At 39.5% G+C, this 22,405-nt stretch overlaps 1 protein-coding gene across 1 annotated transcript in view; it reads right to left on the minus strand.

The window, feature by feature from the left end:
* Positions 1-22,405, minus strand: part of LOC142966330 (transcription regulator protein BACH2-like) — a 31,656-nt gene that overhangs the window by 5,673 nt on the left and 3,578 nt on the right. The window contains exon 2 of the mRNA XM_076107029.1: positions 20,241-21,668. Coding sequence (XP_075963144.1) covers positions 20,241-21,668 — 1,428 coding nt within the window. The remainder of the gene's footprint in view (positions 1-20,240; positions 21,669-22,405) is intronic.

Raw genomic sequence — 22,405 nt, forward strand, 5'->3', positions numbered from 1 at the left:
CCACACTAGAATCCTAGTTATTAGTCATATCCTGTAGCTGATCATATTCGGGATGTCAACACATTTTCACTTCCTACTCTTCCAATACTGATGCTTGTTCAGTAGCCTTAAGCTTCAGAATCACTCTCTAGTGTCCTTTCTTGCTTCAGTTATGGACGTGACGACGTGTCAGTTTCCATTTGTTACTTGCATACAGTGTCTTTTCAAAATAAACTTCCAACGTAGGTTTACTTAGTTTGTATTTTTACTTACGCAACAAAGGTACTTTGTTAGGCTTAAGAAAAGATTGTGGTTTGGGTTTAAATAAGTATGTTTGTTATATAAAATAAGGATTTCTGTAACGTAACTGGTGTTAGCTAACTACATCAGATCCGTAATTAAGGATCTAAGGTAAAACTGAGGTAAAATAAGTCAATGTTCACCTGATTTTACTCTGGACACGAACAGCGGCTTCCTTGGTGAAAGTCCTGTGTTTGTTTGAAGGGTCCATCCTCAACTATCACATGTCCTATAGGTTGACTTTCCCACTCTTTAAGGCTTTTACACACTGGGTACGTGTCAAGTTAACGACATGAATATGTGGAAGGAGTGGATCTGGTATACCCTGACTTTGTCAAGGTTGAAGGGAGTAATTCAAGTTCGAAAGTCTTGGTTCAGTGTTGTTATACATTATAGTATGCGTATTGAATATGTCTGTTCCACACAACGTGATTGGCTGATGCTGTTTTTCGACCCATATTTACCAAAACCTAACCAAGTACTTTGGTTGCCTCAACCTAAAAAAAGTAAATAACCTATTTTGGAAGTTTATTTTGAAAATATATTATGCATGTCACAAGTGGAAACTGATCCGCCGTCCTTAACTTTCTTTATTTTCACATAATAGGCAATCATGTGATGTAGATTCAGATCAGGATTGAGTTAGGCCTTTTTAGCCTAGGTATGTGACCATGGTTACCATGGTCACATACCTAGGCCTAGACATACTCTTAGAAAAACATGTGTAAAACATTAATCTTCTGTGGTATTGTTATCAAATTTGAACCTGGACTAGGTAAGGCTTCATGCTGCGGTCCGATTGTGTTTTCAAGCTAATAAGTCCCAGCTATAGTCATCTGCAGACATCTGTTTGTAAAGAAACATCCAGGCGGAAATAAAAACCTTCTACTTCAGTGTGTTCAAACTTCTATTACTCAATGCCAGTCACTTACAGTAACTCTGACTGTTGAAGAAAAAACTTCAGAGTGTTACCTTTCAAAAGAGCCCAAAACCATACATGTACTCCAAATGGTTCAAGAACAGCTTTCAATTTACTTTGGGTATGCCTTGGATAGGCGTTTTAGGCTAATTTTACAGGAATGGTAACAGGTTAATAGAGGTGGTCGGTAATAGGCTTTTTATATAAGTTGCCCTGTGTTGAATTTAGTGAAGCCAGATAACTCAAGGAAGCCTGTCTCTGTCATCTGTATTTTGGAGAATGAATTAATACTTATTAAGAAAGGAGGGAAAAGCAAAATGGCAGAATGCAGAGTGGGGTGGAGAGGGTCTTATTGGGCTGGCCTAATTGGAAAGGGCAGATCTGGGGTCAGGAGTAGCAGATGGTGGAGTGAACATGGCCAGGACACCTTCTTTCCACCTGACAACTGGGTCAGGGCAAAGAAGTGGGACAGACCCCCCCCACACACACACACACACACACACATACAGGAGTGATATACGATGCATGAGCACAGAACTAAATAAAAAATTCTATTAGGAGCTACACATTTTCCCAATGTGTTTATATAGGTGAGTTCAATATAGTAAGAAGAATACTGTGTGTTTGAGCAGTCATTTTGTTTATTTCACTGCTATATTTTCAGGCGTCGAGGTAAATTGTGGTGACTGTTTTATGTGCTTTTGTATTTTAAGTATTCAAATTCAAGGGTTAGTTCCTTTTCTCAAAACATTTGCCAGTATATTGAGTCCAGCTAGCTAAAACTAATGCAGTTTAACACCTGTTCAACTCCGCGAGGACGCCGGCGTCCTCGAGCCCCTCCCCTTCCGTTCCTACGGCTTGCTTACGCAAACTACGTCACAAAACATGGCCGTGTTTGGTATCCCAGCATGCACAAAATCCTCATCTTTGCAAAGAAAACATCGATTTTCTTTCATTTCTTATGGATTTTTCACAAAAGGAGCCCAAACACACACTGTCCAAAGTTGCCATAACCGCTGCAAGTCGGATCTTGCAGCATTTCGACGGCAAAAGACACATTACAGACCCGACAATGTGCTAGAGGATGTTACCATGGAGCTAGTGGCTTCAGAAAACGCTAGTAGTTATAGTACAAACCTTATCTTCCTCTTACATAAACTGTCAACCAACGTATAACCTTGTGTAACTGAGCTACCGTATTTTCCGCACTATAAGGCGCACTTAAAAGCCTTTAATTTTCTCAAAAAACGACAGTGCGCCTTGTAATCCGGAGCGCCTTATATATGGATCAATTGGTTAATTGGTTGATCCATACTGGTTGTACACGGCGCTCTGTCAAAATGTTTCAGTACGACTGGTAAACTACAAAGCCGCACCGCGGTAAACACCGGTACTGTGCTTACTCCTAGTCCAACACCACTTGTGTGTATAAAGACCCCAAAATGGCACCTTTCAAGAGACACGCTTACGACGCTGAGTTAAAACTCGTTTTATACGTAAGTTGAACAATTTCAACGTTTGACTGTAGTAGCTTCTATTCTATGCGCCTTATAATCCGGTGCGCCCTATATATAAAAACAGTTCTAAAATAGGCCATTCATAGAAGGTGCGCCTTATAATCCGGTGCGCTTTATAGTGCGGAAAATACGGTACTCGCATACTCGATCGTGCGCTCGGTCGTAGCTATTACGCACAGTCTGCTACTCACACACCACGTCTTCGACCATATATACATAGTTTCTGCAATTTGCAAAGGCTAAAAATAAAAGTAAAATAATATAATATCAAAATATAAAGGGAGAAACACCTTTAGTGTGTCAGAATATCATTTGGTTACCATGTGTCCATTTGGGTCTCCAAATATCCTTTTAGAGCTCCGCCTGGATCTCTTCATGGAAGAAATACTGTAGAATGGTCATACTTTGTCCAATCTTCTTCAAATCTGAGGCAGGTGTTCACTGATAGTGTAGTTACAGCACTATACTGTCCTTTACCTGTACAGATACAGCCACAGGCAGTTATTTATACTGAAAGATACTTTTTTATTTTAGGCGGACAAAAATCTTCAATTTTTACTGACTTCAAAGGCCCACTGCTCTGTTTCTGTATAACCTACAGGTTTTCTGACACTTTTCCAAGAAACCTTAGGGGGGTTTCTTTCTAGCAAGACCTCATTGATGCATATAGTCAGAGTGGTTCAGAAGCTACAGCCATTTTAATTTGGGTATGTCATTTTAGGCGTCTTTACTCCGAAATAGGGGAGGAGTTGAAGAGGTTTTAATACAACGGCCCTGCAATAAATCCTTCCTTTTAGAAGGTTAAAAGTGTTTAATAATAATAATATTACATTTTATTTATTGAACGCTTTTCATAATTCTTAAAGACACTTTACATTAAAATCATCATATAAAAGAAAGCTAAACACTAACATTTTAAAACACATAATATCGGTCACAAATTAAAAGCAGTTCTGATTAGGTGGGTTTTGATTTGGGATTTGAACATGGAAAGGTCAGTGCAGTCTCGGAAGTGTTTGGGGAGGGAGTTCCAGAGGGAGGGGGCAGCTATGGAGAAGGCTCTGTCCATGTCCGGTGCTTGGTCCTGAGTGGAAGGGACAGGAGGTTGGCATCAGAGGAGTGGAGCCGACGGGATGGAGTGTGGTGGTGGAGCAGGTCGGTGAGGTAGGAGGGGGCCTGATTGTGGAGGGCTTTATGAGCGAGGAGAAGGACTTTGTATTATCCGTTGTGGGACGGGGAGCCAGTGGAGATTTTGGAGAACAGGGGTGATGTGATCCCGGGAGCGGGTGCTGGTGAGCAGGGTAACAGAGGTGTTGTTCCAACTGTACAATCAACATGCTCCACCACACCTCCGTGGACTGCAGCCTCCTCACACAGTTCAATCAGCGCCTCTCAAAAACAGTTTCAACTAAAACTGAACATGAGAACTTTCATGAAGGGAGGATGTATTACAGGTCTGTGTGATTGGACTGCATTAGCTTTAGCCAGGTGGACTCAATAAACTGCACACTGAGGGGAGAGTTCACAAAGAATGGATTGTGGCCACTGTTAGCACTATCTGCCCCGTCACCGGTTCACAAAAGTTATTGTGCTGATGATATTACAGTGCAAACATGCACATTACGTATTTCAGCTGAGTAGAATTTGCCCTTTTTGCGTCTGATCGCAATTATGGCAAAGTATAGATGGGGGGGGGGGCAGCCTGAGCCAGAGGTCTAGTGAGGATGAGCTGGCCACTTCCATCCAGCACACAATGAAGTGTAGGGGAGCTTTACTTATTAATTTGATCTTGTCACTGCATCTCAAAATAAATACATTTGAGTGGACACGCCACGCTTCTTCAGTTCCTACCGACTCTCTGACTCTCCGACGCTCACAATTTTAGTGTAACTGAGTGTTCTTAGCACTGATCTCTGTGAATTAGACTGGTTTTGCCATGAGGACACGAGGCGGATTTTGCAACAAATGTCACACTTTAATGGGGCTTCGAGAGTCTTATTTATGCAAAATTAAAAATTCAGTGGCTTGCACGGTTCTCATACTGTACTTCAGATGTAGAGTGTAGCTACTGCCATCTTGTACAATACAACAAATACAGTTTGCTTGGGACTTTAACAATAAATATTATCACGAAAACAATTCTATCAAATTCTTTGTTTATTGTGCGTTTTCTCTCTTTTTTGGCAAATGAATTGTACTCAAAACACGTATGCAGGGAGGTGAAGAGAGAGTCTGTAACCACAACTCTACATACAAAATGATTTAAGAGGTGCTGTTAATTACGCACATTTATCATGTGTTCTATTAACATGATATCAGTTTTTTATTTTTGAATATGGTTATCATCAATACTGGTATATCGCAACCCTAATTATTATATAAACACCCAGAGTGACTGAAATAGGGCAATAACACTTTGGAAGTTGTTTAGAAGTGCATGATTATATTGTTGAATGTATTACAGTGGTTGAAATACGGATCCCCCCCCCCCCCCCCCGAAACTGTTGTTAAAGGGGAAGTCCTAAATGAGTAAAACAGAGTATTGATGCGGTCCGGAGTTTACGGTTCTGCTATCGGTACTCTAGAAGTTCTGGAGTGAGATGTCCCCGTCTCAAACCTCCTCCCTCTGTCTCTTTGTGCTTTACTCCGACACACACCGACTCCGGCTCAGTACAGCGTGAGACACACATCATGGCAGAGAGAAGAAAAGGATCCAAAGTGTGGCTACATTTTACTCCAGGAGATGATGAACTCTCGCTGTCACAAATGCAAAAAAAACTCTCACAAATAAGAGAGGAAACAGCAGCAGTTTATCACAACATGTGACCAACAAGCAGACCATCAATCTGCAGAAATGATCAGTTTTCTACTGTTTGTGGAGCAGCCGTCCATCCTCGTCCACTGCAGGGAATGTTAGTGATGCTATATGGAGTTTCGGAATGTTTCAAGGACTATTTGTTTACATACAAGAATTTCTTTCTTAATTAATTGTCATTTTTTTCTCCTAAAATAATCAAAAAGAACCGATAAGAATATCGATAAGGAACCGAACCGATAAGCAGAATCACTGAGAGCACTAGCATTAATAAAACGATACCCATCCCTATGTGGAAATGTACATCATGATTATTTGGCATGATTATTATATGACAGCTGTTTATCCACCCCTTTTTTGTTTTGGTGTTACAAATGTATTTTATAACATGGCTACCTGTTTTATGTGTTCTAGCATTAGCCTAGAAAAGTGCATGATGACCCAAAGTTTAAGTATTCAGGAGGTTTAACATCCTTTTTTTTAAACTTTTTAAAAAAAAATCTTTCTTTCTTTTTTATGTTGACATCCACCAAGACAATAATTTTTAACAATGTGAAGCTCAACAGGTCTCTATTCCTGATTTTCTTTGTAGTAATTGAACTACGGTCGGTCAGCCTGGTGAACACACAACACATTTAGGGTATAATCACATGCCAATATGAACTAGAAAATGCATTTCCTGCTGAAAATGTGTTGGAATGCTGAAATCTGAAATTAATTACAAAAACATTGCTGAAAATAGATATCCAATTAAAAAAAAATTGCAAAAAGCTTAATAATTCAAAAAGTTTAAAGATTACAACTATGAAAAGTCATATCAACCCTCTCCTGAAAGAGCTGAACATTTTGATATTCGAATGGTTTCTGTGGCTTAAAAAATTTCATTAGTGGTGATATTTGTAGTAGTAGTAGAAGTTGTAGTTGTAGTAGAAGTATTATTAGTAGTAGAAGTATTAGCAATTAGAAGAAGTAGTAGAAGAAGTAGTATCAGTAGTCATAGTAATAGCTGTAGTATTGGTCGTAGTATTTAATATAACAGTAGTAGCAGTAGAAGTAGTAGTAGTAATAGTAATGGCAGTAGAAGAAGTAGCAGCAGTAGTAGTACTAGTAGCAGTCGTACTAATAGCTGTAGTAGTATTACTACTTTTAGTAGCATGAATATCAGTAGTAGTAGTAGTAGTGGTAGTATAAGTAATAGCAGTAGAGGTAGTAATAGCAGTAGCAGTAGTAGTAATAGTAGCAACAGCAAAAGTTATAGTAGTAGTAGTAGTAGTAATACTATATTAGCAGCAGCAGTAGTATTTGTCGCAGTATTAGTAAGAGCATTCATTTTTTTGAACAAAAAAGCCTAATTTTGAGCTTGTTTAAATACAGTTAAACCATGGGGCTTTTATTTTGAAAGGGTGGGGCTGGGTGGGGGGGAGAGGGGGAGAGGAGACATAATCATAATGTTTGACACACATAAACAGAGGTTATTAAATGCCAGGCTTCATCACAAGCATTTCAGTTAGAATTCACTCTTTCGGGGTTGTATTTTGAAATGGGGTGTGTGTGGGGGGGGGGGGGGTCCCCTAAAAGTCTCCAAGACCTGAATGACTGTATGAGAGAGAGACACACACACAGAGAGAGAGACACACAGAGAGAGGGGGGAGGAGTGTATGTGCGTGTGCCAGTGCCTCTCTGTGTTTATCAACATCACTAATTAGCATAATCCTTGCAGCCTTTTCATGGAGATAAAACAGGGAAACAACTCAAAAACATTGCTGAAAATTAAGAAATGGGAGACTACCCATCTGAAATATGTTGAAGGCCGAAAGCATTTAAACTGCACTGCTGAAAACCCTTCTAGTTGAAATGTCTAACTATGGTGTCTGTAGCTGAAAGTATGAGAAGAAGAAGGCTTTGAAAGTTGAAGAAGTTTAACAGGATTTGAAGATTTTCTCCATAGAGATCCCATTCAAAAGAAAATTGCAAATAGCTTAATATTTCAAAGAATTTAAAGATTACAAATATGAAAATTCATATCACCCCTCTCCTGAAAGAGCTGAACATTTTGATATTCAAATGGTTTCTGTGGCTTAAAAAATGTCAGCAGTAGTGATATTTGTAGTATTAGTAGTACTAGAAGTTGTAGTTGTAGTAGAAGTATTATTAGTAGTCGAAGTATTAGCATTTAGAAGAAGTAGTAGTATCGGTAGTAGTAGTAATAGCTGTAGTAGTGGTCGTAGTATTTAATATAACAGTAGTAGTATAAGTAGTAGTAGTAGTAATAGTAATGGCAGTATTTGAAGTAGCAGTAATAGCAGTAGTAGTAGTACTAGTAGCAGTCGTACTAATAGCTGTAGTAGTATTAGTACTGGTAGTCGCATGAATAGCAGTTGTAGTATAAGTAATAGTAGTAGTGGTAGTAATAGCAGTAGTGGTAGTAATACTATTGATGGTAGCAGTAATAGCAGTAGTTGTCGCAGTATTAGTAAGAGCATTCATTACTTCAACAAAAAAGCCTGATTTTCAGCTTAATATTTAAATAGAGTTAATCCATGAGGCTTTTATTTTGAAAGGGTGGGGCTGGGTGGGGGAGAGAGGGGGAGAGGAGACATAATCATAATGTTTGACACATAAACAGAGGTTATTAAATGACAGGCTTCATCACAAGCATTTCAGTTATATTTCACTCTGTGGGGCTTTTATTTTGAAATGGGGTGTGGGGGGGGGGGGGAGAAGGGGAGAGGAGATGGACTCATAATGTTAGATAAACACAAACAGGTTATTAAATGACAGGCTTCATCACAAGCATTTAAGTTAGAATTAATTTTGTGGGGCCTTTACTTTAAAATGGGGTGTGTGTGTGTGGGGGGGGGGAATCCTCTTAAAATCTCTTAGACCTGAATGACTGTATGAGAGAGAGACACAGACAGACAGAGAGAGAGAGAGAGAGAGAGAGAGAGAGGGTGAGTGAGTGAGTGAGAGACTGATTTCTCTGGCAATCTTTCTCATTTGGAGATTGTCCTATGTTTTATCATTTACAGCTTACATGACTATTGTCCTGCTCTGCCATGTCTTTCCTCGTCTCTCCCTCTTGTGTCGCGGTGTGTGTTAATGTCACTCGAATCAGGAAACTTATCAGAATACCCATATTTGATTGGCTGAGCTGCATCACGTATATCTCTAAATCATGTGTGTGCGGCTTTTATTTTAAAATGGGGTGTGGGGAGGGGATGGACTTATAATGTTAGATAAACACAAGCAGGTTATTAAATGTCAGGCTTCATCATAAGCATTTCAGTTAGAATTCATTCTGTGGGGCTTTTATTTTAAAATGGAGTGGGGGGAGGGGAGTCCTGTAAAAAGCTGTAAGACCTGAATGACTGTATGAGAGACACACACAGAGAGAGAGACATACAGAGATAGAGGGAGAGAGACATACAGAGAGAGAGAGGGAGAGAGACATACAGAGAGAGAGAGAGAGAGACACACAGAGAGATAGAGAGAGAGGAGTGTGTGTGTGTCTGTGAGTCTGTGTGTTTATCAACATCACTAATGAGCTTAATCAGAAACACCTGTGTCCTTGCAGCCTTTTCATGGAGATTAAACAGGGAAACACCTCTCAAACAAATCCTCAAAACTCCCATAACCGTAGCTCCTATTGCTCCGATATTAATAAATGAGAGGAAGGATGAGTTGAAGAACAGATCCTGTAAAAATTGTGTCTGTAGTGTAAACAATGTGGCTGAACTGGCGATTTAGAAATGGGGTACCGTGTTCTGTGGAAGATGTTTTTGAAGCAAAATTTAACATTGGTCTCTATGGAGCAGAAAGTTGGTTTTCCTCTCAATTACAGGCTTCTGTGTCAAATGTGTAAATCTGTGGGATTCCACAGTCATTTGTCTACGACAAGGACAAGATTAGCTACTTCTACATCCAGAAATTATGCATGAAGAGTGAAGATTGTGGACACAGTGGCAAAAGACAAATGTTTTTTTCACAAGAATCTCAAGCTGCTCTTCACTCTAGCGGTGACATCACGCACTCTAAGCTGCGCAATACACACCCATTATAAAGTCAGAAAAGGAGTGAAAAAATCATAAAAGTTAAAATGGGACAGTTCAAAAAGTATAAAAGATATCAAAAAGCTGAATAATGCGGCAATAGATCAGGGTTTTCTCAACATTTTAAAGTTTAAATGGTGTCTGTAGCTGAAAGTATGAGGAAGTAGAAGGATTTGAAAGTTGAAGAGGATTTGAACATTTTCTCCATAGAAACCCATTCAAAAAAAAAATTGCAAAAAGCTTAATAATTCATAAAGTTTAAAGGTTAGAAATATGAAAAGTCATAGCACCCCTCTGCTGAAAGAGCTGAACATTTTGATAGTTGAACGGTTTCTGTAGCTTAAAATATGAAGGAGCAGAAGAGTTTCAAAAAGCGTACGGAAGAAATATAATTATAAAAAAAATAAAATAAAGAAGAATAAAGAAACAGGATAACAATAGTTGGAATGCTTAACAGCATTCCAACAATAAAGAAACAGGATAACAATAGTTGGAATGCTTAACAGCATTCCAACAACTAGAAAATGCATTTCCTGCTGAAAATGCGTTGGAATGCTGAAAGCTGAAGTGAATCTCAAAAACATTGCTGAAAATAGCTATCCAATTAAAAAAAAATTGCAAAAAGCTTAATAATTCAAAAAGTTGAAATATTACAAACATGAAGTCATATGTAGCTGAAAGTATGAGAAGAAGAAGGCTTTGAAAGTTGAAGTTTAACAGGATTTGAAGATTTTCTCCATAGAGATCCCATTCAAAAGAAAATTGCAAATAGCTTAATAATTCAAAGAATTTAAAGATTACAAATATGAAAAGTCATATCACCCCTCTCCTGAAAGAGCTGAACATTTTGATATTCGAATGGTTTCTGTGGCTTAAAAAATGTCAGCAGTAGTGATATTTGTAGTAGTAGTACTAGAAGTTGTAGTTGTAGTGGAAGTATTATTAGTAGTAGAAGTATTAGTAGCATTATAATAAGTAGTAGCAGTAGTGATATTTGTAATAGTAGTCGTAGAAGTTGTAGTTGTAGTAGAAGTATCATTAGTAGTAAAAGTATTAGTATTTAGAAGAAGTAGTAGAAGTAGAAGTAGTAATAGCTGTAGTAGTGGTCGTAGTATATAATATAACAGTAGTAGTAATAGTAATGGCAGTATTTGAAAAAGTCTAATTTTGAGCTTAATGTTTACATACAGTTAATCCATGGGGCTTTTATTTTGAAAGGGTGGGGCTGGGTGGGGGGGAGAGGAGACATAATCATAATGTTTGACACATAAACAGAGGTTATTAAATGACAGGCTTCATCACAAGCATTTCAGTTATATTTCACTCTGTGGGGCTTTTATTTTGAAATGGGGTGTGGGGGGGAGAAGGGGAGAGGAGATGGACTCATATTGTTAGATTAACACAAACAGGTTATTAAATGACAGGCTTCATCACAAGCATTTCAGTTAGAATTCACTCTGTGGGGCTTTTATTTTGAAATGGGGTGTGGGCGGGGGGGGGAGGAGACATAATCATAATGTTAGATAAACATAAACAGGTTATTAAATGACAGGCTTCATCACAAGCATTTAAGTTAGAATTAATTTTGTGGGGCCTTTACTTTAAAATGGGGTGTGTGTCTGTGGGGGGGGGGGGGGGGGGGGGGAGTCCTCTTAAAATCTCTAAGACCTGAATGACTGTATGAGAGAGAGAGAGAGAGAGAGAGAGAGGGTGTGTGAGTGAGTGAGACTCTGATCTCTCTGGCAATCTTTCTCATTTGGAGATTATCCTATGTTTTATCATTTACAGCTTACATGACTATTGTCCTGCTCTGCCATGTCTTTCCTCGTCTCTCCCTCTTGTGTCGCGGTGTGTGTAAATGTCACTCGAATCAGGAAACTTATCAGAATACCCATATTTGATTGGCTGAGCTGCATCACGTATATCTCTAAATCATGTGTGTGCGGCTTTTATTTTAAAATGGTGTGTGTGTGTGTGTGGGGGGGGGGGGGGTCCTGTAAAAAAGCTCTAAGACCTGAATGACTGCATGAGAGACACAGAGAGAGAGAGAGACACAGAGAGAGAGAGAGAGAGGAGTGCGTGTGTGTCTGTGAGTCTGTGTGTTTATCAACATCACTAATGAGCTTAATCAGAAACACCTGTGTCCTTGCCGCCTTTTCATGGAGATTAAACAGGGAAACACCTCTCAAACAAATCCTCAAAACTCCCATAACCGTAGCTCCTATTGCTCCGATATTAATAAATGAGAGGAAGGATGAGTTGAAGAACAGATCCTGTAAAAATTGTGTCTGTAGTGTAAAAAATGTGGCTGAACTGGCGATTTAGAAATGGGGTCCCGTGTTCTGTGGAAGATGTTTTTGAAGCAAAATTTAACATTGGTCTCTATGGAGCAGAAAGTTGGTTTTCCTCTCAATTACAGGCTTCTGTGCCAAATGTGTAAATCTGTGGGATTCCACAGTCATTTGTCTACGACAAGGACAAGATTAGCTACTTCTACATCCAGAAATTATGCATGAAGAGTGAAGATTGTGGACACAGTGGCAAAAGACAAATGTTTTTTTCACAAGAATCTCAAGCTGCTCTTCACTCTAGCGGTGACATCACGCACTCTAAACTGCGCAATACACACCCATTATAAAAGCAGAAAAGGGCTGAAAAAATCATAAAAGTTAAACTGCTGCAGTTCAAAAAGTATAAAAGATATCAAAAAGCTGAATAATGCGGCAATAGATCAGGATTTTCTCAACATTTTAAAGTTTAAATGGTGTCTGTAGCTGAAAGTATGAGGAAGTAGAAGGATTTGAAAGTTGAAGAGGATTTGAACAATTTAAAAAGAATTGCAAAAAGCTTAATAATTCAAAACGTTGAAAGATTACAAATATGAAGTCATATGTAGCTGAAAGTATGAGAAGAAGAAGGCTTTGAAAGTTGAAGAAGTTTAACAGGATTTGAAGATTTTCTCCATAGAGATCCCATTCAAAAGAAAATTGCAAATAGCTTAATATTTCAAAGAATTTAAAGATTACAAATATGAAAATTCATATCACCCCTCCTGAAAGAGCTGAATATTTTGATTTTCGAACGGTTTCTGTGGCTTAAAAAATGTCAACAGTAGTGATATTTGTAGTAGTACTAGAAGTTGTAGTTGTAGTAGAAGTATTATTAGTAGTAGAAGTATTACTGGCATTAGAATAAGTACTAGTTAACGTTTAAATACAGTTAAGCCATAGGGCTTTTATTTTGAAAGGGTGGGGCTGGGTGGGGGAGAGAGGAGGAGGAGACAGAATCAGAAAGTGTGAAACACACATACAGAGGTTATTAAATGACAGGCTTCATCACAAGCATTCCAGTTAGAATTCACTCTGTGGGGCTTTTATTTTGAAATGGGGTGTGGGGGGGGATGGACTTATAATGTTAGATAAACACAAGCAGGTTATTAAATATCAGGCTTCATCATAAGCATTTCAGTTAGAATTCATTCTGTGGGGCTTTTATTTTAAAATGGAGTGGGGGGAGGGGAGTCCTGTAAAAAGCTGTAAGACCTGAATGACTGTATGAGAGACACACACAGAGAGAGACATACAGAGATAGAGGGAGCGAGACATACAGAGAGAGAGAGAGAGAGAGAGAGACATACAGAGAGAGAGAGAGAGGAGTGCGTGTGTGTCTGTGAGTCTGTGTTTATCAACATCACTAATGAGCTTAATCAGAAACACCTGTGTCCTTGCAGCCTTTTCATGGAGATTAAACAGGGAAACACCTCTCAAACAAATCCTCAAAACTCCCATAACCGTAGCTCCTATTGCTCCGATATTAATAAATGAGAGGAAGGATGAGTTGAAGAACAGATCCTGTAAAAATTGTGTCTGTAGTGTAACAAATGTGGCTGAACTGGCGATTTAGAAATGGGGTACCGTGTTCTGTGGAAGATGTTTTTGAAGCAAAATTTAACATTGGTCTCTATGGAGCAGAAAGTTGGTTTTCCTCTCAATTACAGGCTTCTGTGTCAAATGTGTAAACCTGTGGGATTCCACAGTCATTTGTCTACGACAAGGACAAGATTAGCTACTTCTACATCCAGAAATTATGCATGAAGAGTGAAAATTGTGGACACAGTGGCAAAAGACAAATGTTTTTTTCACAAGAATCTCAAGCTGCTCTTCACTCTAGCGGTGACATCACGCACTCTAAACTGCGCAATACACACCCATTATAAAAGCAGAAAAGGGCTGAAAAAATCATAAAAGTTAAACTGCTGCAGTTCAAAAAGTATAAAAGATATCAAAAAGCTGAATAATGCGGCAATAGATCAGGATTTTCTCAACATTTTAAAGTTTAAATGGTGTCTGTAGCTGAAAGTATGAGGAAGTAGAAGGATTTGAAAGTTGAAGAGGATTTGAACAATTTAAAAAGAATTGCAAAAAGCTTAATAATTCAAAACGTTGAAAGATTACAAATATGAAGTCATATGTAGCTGAAAGTATGAGAAGAAGAAGGCTTTGAAAGTTGAAGAAGTTTAACAGGATTTGAAGATTTTCTCCATAGAGATCCCATTCAAAAGAAAATTGCAAATAGCTTAATATTTCAAAAAGTTAAAAGATTACAAATATGAAAAGTCAAAGCACCCCTCTCCTGAAAGAGCTGAACATTTTGATATTCGAACGGTTTCTGTGGCTTAAAAAATGTCAGCAGTAGTGATATTTGTAGTAGTAGTACTAGAAGTTGTAGTTGTAGTAGAAGTATTATTAGTAGTAGAAGTATTAGTAGCATTATAATAAGTAGTAGCAGTAGTGATATTTGTAATAGTAGTCGTAGAAGTTGTAGTTGTAGTAGAAGTATCATTAGTAGTAGAAGTATTAGTATTTAGAAGAAGTAGTAGAAGTAGTAGTAGTAATAGCTGTAGTAGTGGTCGTAGTATATAATATAACAGTAGTAGTAGTAGTAATAGTAATGGCAGTATTTGAAAAAGTCAAATTTTGAGCTTAATGTTTACATACAGTTAATCCATGGGGCTTTTATTTTGAAAGGGTGGGGCTGGGTGGGGGGGAGAGGAGACATAATCATAATGTTTGACACATAAACAGAGGTTATTAAATGACAGGCTTCATCACAAGCATTTCAGTTAGAATTCACTCTGTGGGGCTTTTATTTTGAAATGGGGTGTTGTGGGGGGGAAGAGATGGACTCATAATGTTAGATAAACACAAACAGGTTATTAAATGTCAGGCTTCATCATAAGCATTTCAGTTAGAAATCATTCTGTGGGGCTTTTATTTTAAAATGGGGTGTGTGTGTGTGGGGGGGGGGGGGGGGGGAATCCTCTAAAGATCTCTAAGAACCTGAATGACTGTATGAGAGAGAGACACAGAGAGAGAGAGACACACAGAGAGATAGAGAGAGAGGAGTGCGTGTGTGTCTGTGAGTCTGTGTTTATCAACATCACTAATGAGCTTAATCAGAAACACCTGTGTCCTTGCAGCCTTTTCATGGAGATTAAACAGGGAATCGCCTCTTAAACAAATCCTCAAAACTCCCATAACCGTAGCTCCTATTGCTCCGATATTAATAAATGAGAGGAAGGATGAGTTGAAGAACAGATCCTGTAAAAATTGTGTCTGTAGTGTAAAAAATGTGGCTGAACTGGCGATTTAGAAATGGGGTACCGTGTTCTGTGGAAGATGTTTTTGAAGCAAAATTTAACATTGGTCTCTATGGAGCAGAAAGTTGGTTTTCCTCTCAATTACAGGCTTCTGTGCCAAATGTGTAAATCTGTGGGATTCCACAGTCATTTGTCTACGACAAGGACAAGATTAGCTACTTCTACATCCAGAAATGATGCATGAAGAGTGAAGATTGTGGACACAGTGGCAAAAGACAAATGTTTTTTTCACAAGAATCTCAAGCTGCTCTTCACTCTAGCGGTGACATCACGCACTCTAAGCTGCGCAATACACACCCATTATTAAGTCAGAAAAGGGCTGAAAAATCATAAAAGTTAAATTGCTGCAGTTCAAAAAGTTTAAAAGATATTAAAATGCATTCCAACTATTGTTCTTCAAATCGTTATACTTCTTTATATTATTGTTGGAATGCTGTTAAGCATTCCAACTATTGTTATCCTGTTTCTTTATTCTTCTTTATTTTATTTTTATTATTGTTGGAATGCTGTTAAGCATTCCAACTATTGTTCTTCAAATCTTTATTGTTGGAATGCTGTTAAGCATTCCAACTATTGTTATCCTGTTTCTCTTTATTCAACTTCACTCAACTATTTCTTCCGTACGTTTTTTGCTACTTATCTCCTTCCACATTTTTTAAGCTACAGAAACCGTTCAACTATCAAAATGTTCAGCTCTTTCAGCAGAGGGGTGCTATGACTTTTCATATTTCTAACCTTTAAACTTTATGAATTATTAAGCTTTTTGCAATTTTTTTTTTGAATGGGTTTCTATGGAGAAAATGTTCAAATCCTCTTCAACTTTCAAATCCTTCTACTTCCTCATACTTTCAGCTACAGACACCATTTAAACTTTAAAATGTTGAGAAAACCCTGATCTATTGCCGCATTATTCAGCTTTTTGATATATTTTATACTTTTTGAACTGCAGCAGTTTAACTTTTATGATTTTTTCAGCCCTTTTCTGCTTTTATAATGGGTGTGTATTGCGCAGTTTAGAGTGCGTGATGTCACCGCTAGAGTGAAGAGCAGCTTGAGATTCTTGTGAAAAAAACATTTGTCTTTTGCCACTGTGTCCACAATCTTCACTCTTCATGCATCATTTCTGGATGTAGAAGTAGCTAATCTTGTCCTTGTCGTAGACAAATGACTGTGGAATCCCACAGATTTACACATTTGACACAGAAGCCTGTAATTGAGAGGAAAACCAACTTTCTGCTCCATAGAGACCAATGTTAAATTTTGCTTCAAAAACATCTTCCACAGAACACGGTACCCCATTTCTAAATCGCCAGTTCAGCCACATTTGTTACACTACAGACACAATTTTTACAGGATCTGTTCTTCAACTCATCCTTCCTCTCATTTATTAATATCGGAGCAATAGGAGCTACGGTTATGGGAGTATTGAGGATTTGTTTGAGAGGTGTTTCCCTGTTTAATCTCCATGAAAAGGCTGCAAGGACACAGGTGTTTCTGATGCAGCTCATTAGTGATGTTGATAAACACACAGACACACACGCGCTCCTCTATCTCTCTCTCTCTCTCTCTGTATGTCTCTCTCCCTCTATCTCTGTATGTCTCTCTCTCTCTGTGTGTCTCTCATACAGTCATTCAGGTCTTACAGCTTTTTACAGGACTCCCCTCCCCCCACTCCATTTTAAAATAAAAGCCCCACAGAATGAATTCTAACTGAAATGCTTATGATGAAGCCTGACATTTAATAACCTGCTTGTGTTTATCTAACATTATAAGTCCATCCCCTCCCCACACCCCATTTTAAAATAAAAGCCGCACACACATGATTTAGAGATATACGTGATGCAGCTCAGCCAATCAAATATGGGTATTCTGATAAGTTTCCTGATTCGAGTGACATTAACACACACCGCGACACAAGAGGGAGAGACGAGGAAAGACATGGCAGAGCAGGACAATAGTCATGTAAGCTGTAAATGATAAAACATAGGACAATCTCCAAATGAGAAAGATTGCCAGAGAGATCAGTCTCTCTCTCTCTCTCTCTCTCTCTCTCTCTCTCTCTCTCTGTCTGTGTCTCTCTCTCATACAGTCATTCAGATCTTAGAGATTTTAAGAGGACTCCCCCCCCCCACACACACACCCCATTTTAAAGTAAAGGCCCCACAAAATGAATTCTAACTTAAATGCTTGTGATGAAGCCTGTCATTTAATAACCTGTTTATGTTTATCTAACATTATTATTATGTCTCCTCTCTCCCCCCCCGCCCACACCCCATTTCAAAATAAAAGCCCCAAAGAGTGAATTCTAACTGAAATGCTTGTGATGAAGCCTGTCATTTAATAAACTCTGTTTATGTGTGTCAAACATTAAGATTATGTCTCCTCTCCCCCTCTCTCCCCCACCCAGTCCCACCCTTTCAAAATAAAAGCCTCATGGATTAACTGTATTTAAACGTTAAGCTCAAAATTAGGCTTTTTTGTTGAAATAATGAATGCTCTTACTAATACTGCGACAACTACTACTACTGCTACTAATATTTCTAGTATCACTACCACTACTACTGCTACTACTTCTACTGCAACTTTTGCTGTTGCTACTATTACTACTACTACTATTACTGCTATTACTGATACCATCAATAGTATTACTACCACTACTGCTATTACTACCACTACCACTACTATTATTACATATACCACAACTGCTACTACTGCTATTCCTGCTACTACTAGTACTAATACTACTACAGCTATTAGTACGACTGCTACTAGTACTACTACTACTGCTACTACTTCTTCTACTACTACTACTGTTATATTAAATACTACGACCACTACTATTACTACGACTACTGATACTACTACTTCAACTACTTCTTCTAATTACTAATACTTAGACTACAACTTCTACTACTACTGCTACTACAAATATCACTATTCAAATGCTACTAATACTTCTACTGCTTCTACTACAACTACAACTTCTACTACTACTACAACAAATATCACTACCGCTGAAATTTTCTAAAGCTACAGAAACCATTCGAATATCAAAATGTTCAGCTCTTTCAGGAGAGGGTGCTTTGACTTTTCATATTTGTAATCTTTCAACTTTTTGAATTATTAAGCTTTTTGCAATTTTCTTTTGAATGGGATCTCTATGGAGAAAATCTTCAAATCCTGTTAAACTTCTTCAACTTTCAAAGCCTTCTTTCTTCATACTTTCAGCTACAGACACCATAGTGAGACATTTCAAGGGTTTTCAGCAGTGCAGTTTAAATGCTTTCAAGCTTCAACATTTTTCAGACGGGTAGTCTCCCATTTCTTAATTTTCAGCATTTTTTTGACAATTAATTTCAGCTTTCAGCATTCCAACGCATTTTCAGCAGGAAATGCATTTTCTAGTTATTATAAAAATAAGAAGAAGTATAAAGATTTGAAGAACAATAGTTGGAATGCTTAACAGCATTCCAACAATAAGTAGAGTAAGTCTGTAGTTGTGACCCCTGTAATATCTGACTCAGTATGTCTTTTCAGAATGGCCGAGCACCTTAACCTCTGCAACTCATATTCACTGACTCATTCAGAGGCCACTACCACTCAAATCTAATAAAGCTAATATGCTGTGTGTGTGTGTGTGTGTGTGTGCGTGTGTGTGTGTGAGAGAGAGAGAGAGCTCCGGTATATGACTCATCTCACATCTCATATAGTGCATGTGCTTAGGCATCACCATGGAAACCATACGGCTCTTTTAACTCCAATGAGAAGGCCTATATGTTTGAAGTGTTTGTGTAATTTCACCTGAGAGAAAAAACGGTCTAAGAATAGTCCCAGCTGTAAACCACACCGCAAATATGCTTTGAAAAAAAAGTCATTGCTACATGCTACTAGCACAGGAATGTGTGCTAGTAGCTGGTTATTGCTTGGAGGTGGTCGATACTTTGGTAAGATAATATACTGGCGAATTACAAACCTCGCCATTTATAAGCAGTACAGAGATTTATTTACAGACTAGTGGAAACGTCAGTACATGCAAGACATACCAGCATAAATTGGGCTACTCTGCAATGTCATCACCTGATATATGAGTGACACCTTCATTCTAGATTTTCTTAATGTACAGAATTTAACGTTATTCAAATTTGCCTGTATGCCCACAACACACCACAAACATGTGTATGTGAACGGATAGAGGAGAGTGTTTCAGGGGTATAAGAACTATGTTGCTGGGATATTCTGAGCCTTAGTAATGTCAAAACAAGACAAAGAGTCTACATACATACTGGGGTCCTAGACCCCTTGATTGACAATTGAGATCCCCTGAAAGCGTCAACAGCTAAATATTAGAAGGTCTCTAATATCAAGACAACTTGCAATTGTCACTAAAATGTCTTTTAAAAGCTTACTAATGGCCAGCAGTTTTCATTATTCAAACCGCAAAACGTTTATTCACATATATGAATAGTGAGTGCAAGAGACGATTCTCTGCCGTAACGTGAAAGGACACAGCCAGCCAGAGCCTCAACAAGTTGTGCGAAAGCCAGCCTGTCTTCACTTCAGTTTGTGACCTAAACAAATACACAACCTCGCGATTGATACCGGGTATTTCGCACACTGGTAAACAGGATATATTGTTGTCCTGGAGTCAGTAAGTAACATTAGGCTTTTTTTTTTAGCATATCCATCATACCTCATATTCTCTTCCTACTAGCAGTTTCTGCTTTAAGTTAATACAAGCTGACTTTAGATCTCATGACTTGTTTGTACTTGAGCTACTCTTACACTAAATTGTAGCTGCATACATGTTGTTTCCTGCTTGTGATCCCATTCCACTCACTCAGGTCAGGTCAGGTCACTAATGTCTTCAAAAAACTGACTCATTAGAATCTTGGGAAACTAAGGGAAATTCAGTGCCATTGTGACTTGGTGGGAGCTGTTCAGCAAAAGTGCTAACACAAAGGAGAACCACTGGCAAGAAAGAACAATAAAGGATTACACTAACCTCAGGGCCAGAGATTCTAGAGACGCCGCTTTCGCTGTCTCCCTCTGAGAAAGAGCCTGATTCGTCGCTGGAGTTGCCACCACTGGCACCAAATCCATGTTCACTTTTGATATTGGTGCAACCCTGAGAGAAGACCAGCTCACTGCTGAGGGGGTTCCTCTGCTCCACCACCCCAGCCAGGCAGTGAGGGAGTCCAGAGGTGGAGCCTGAGTGCGGGGATGAGGAGAAGTCAAACTGGGGAAGGTTGAAAGGCGAGCTACCGCTGCCTGCATCCTCTGGGTAAGAGAAGGAGGAGCGGGAGCTGGAGGTTTGGGTTCGGGGCTCAGAAGGGGAAGGGGAGTGGGCTGATGTCTTGATGGGAACAGGACAGCTGGTGGTGAGGCATGACCGACCAGAAGAAGGAGCTTCTACCTGCATCAGAGTTGAGACCTTTTCTCTGAACGTATCATCCGTGTAAGAATGGGCCAACATTTGTTGCTCGCCAGCTGCTGAGGAGAAAATCACACTGGCTCTGTCGAGATCCCCCTCATGTTTAGAGGAGGACACTTTGGAAACTGGCCTTTCCGTGTTCTTGCCAGTAAGCGCTGTTGGTATGACATCTGCGATGTCTGTCTTGAGGACCACTCGACCCAGAGATTCCCTCTTATCCCTCTGCCTGTCTTTGACCAATTCCCTGTAGTGGTTGAGGGACAGTCTGTTGGTGAGTAGCTGCTGGATGGTGGTGCTGGGCACGCCGCTGAGATCTAGGCCGCCTCTCTGGAGATAGGAGCGCAGGCAGGAAGAGGGTGACCCTCGGCTCGGAGAGTGCTCGGCTGCTACTGGAACCCCTTCTACCTCAAGCTCCATCTCCAGTACCTCCTCGGTACACAATTCTGGGTTGCAACCACTCCTTTCATCTCCTTCTTCCTCTAACACAAATGGTTCTTCTTTGATCCTGGAGGGTGTAAGAAGAGTTTGTGGAGCAGCACTGCTGTCTCTGAGTTGTGAACTCACAGGGCTGACTGAGGTATGGTTTGCCAAGATGACATCATCACCGCTATCATGGTCTTCTCCGTTGTGCTCGTCATCGCAGATCTGGTACTGATACTTCCTGTATTTAGGACATTGAGAAAGGTCAGCCGGAAGCGATGCAGTGCTTGCTCTGTGATTGGTCTGCTGCCTTGTCTCTGCAGAATCATCCGAGGATATTGCCTCAGAAAAGCTGGCATCGTCCGCCGTGATGTCATCGTCATATTCCACCTTGCCATTACTGGCGTGCTGGCTGTTGTTTTGTAACTGGGCTTGAAGAAACCGAAAACAAGAGTCCTCTAAGTTGTGAACACCCAGGAAGTCAGCGCACAGGATGACCTCGTGGATGTTTTCCCGACATAAAACCAGCTTGGCTGTGTAGGCAAACTGGAGCAGTGGAGCAAAACCCTTAGCTGTCACCTGTAGAGGAGAGAAGCAGGATATGAAGGAATGGTTTTACTCAGTGCCTTAAGTATGTCACTATAAAGCAAGGAATCTAGGTGGGTATGTTCATTGCATATCTCGAGAACCATTCTTTTGATGTACTTCACACTTGGCGGGTGTATTGCTGGGGACCCAAGGACGTGTTGCTTAACACGTCCAATATAAATAAACTTTGAATAAACATTCAATAGTGCTTTGTCCATTAGCTTCATGCCTCTGCGGACTAAATCACGCATGTAGACCGCAGCGGGCCTTTACAGGCCGACGTTCACTTACTGACATTCCCTTTTGCTGCCAAATGCTGGATACACTTATGTTACACCCAAGCTCTTCTTCACTTCCCTGGAGTCAACGAACAATGAGCAGTTCTCGACAACGCCACAAGCAACATTTCATGGGAGCCAAGTTATCGGCTAGCTCTGAACAGGCGGGTAGGCTAGTAGTGTAAAAATTGTAAGCACTGCCACACATCTGGTTACCTAGCATCCTCCAACTTCTCAAAGGAAATCAAGTCCAGGCCGTACCTTTCTGCTGTAAGAAGTGTATTTTAACTCAACAAGTTTAATTTCTTCTGTTTTATGCGTGCGACTACAGTGATTGTATGTTGGGCTGTGAGCACTGCCAAAACACAGGAGACCTTAATTCAATGCTGTGCCTGAACACATCTTGTGTAGAGACAAAGTGCTGCTCACGCTATGCCTCCCACGGTGTAA

This window comes from Anarhichas minor, unplaced genomic scaffold, assembly GCF_050575085.1.
Source record: "Anarhichas minor isolate MPS153535 unplaced genomic scaffold, ASM5057508v1 ptg000037l, whole genome shotgun sequence".
In the NCBI taxonomy this organism is placed as follows: domain Eukaryota; kingdom Metazoa; phylum Chordata; class Actinopteri; order Perciformes; family Anarhichadidae; genus Anarhichas; species Anarhichas minor.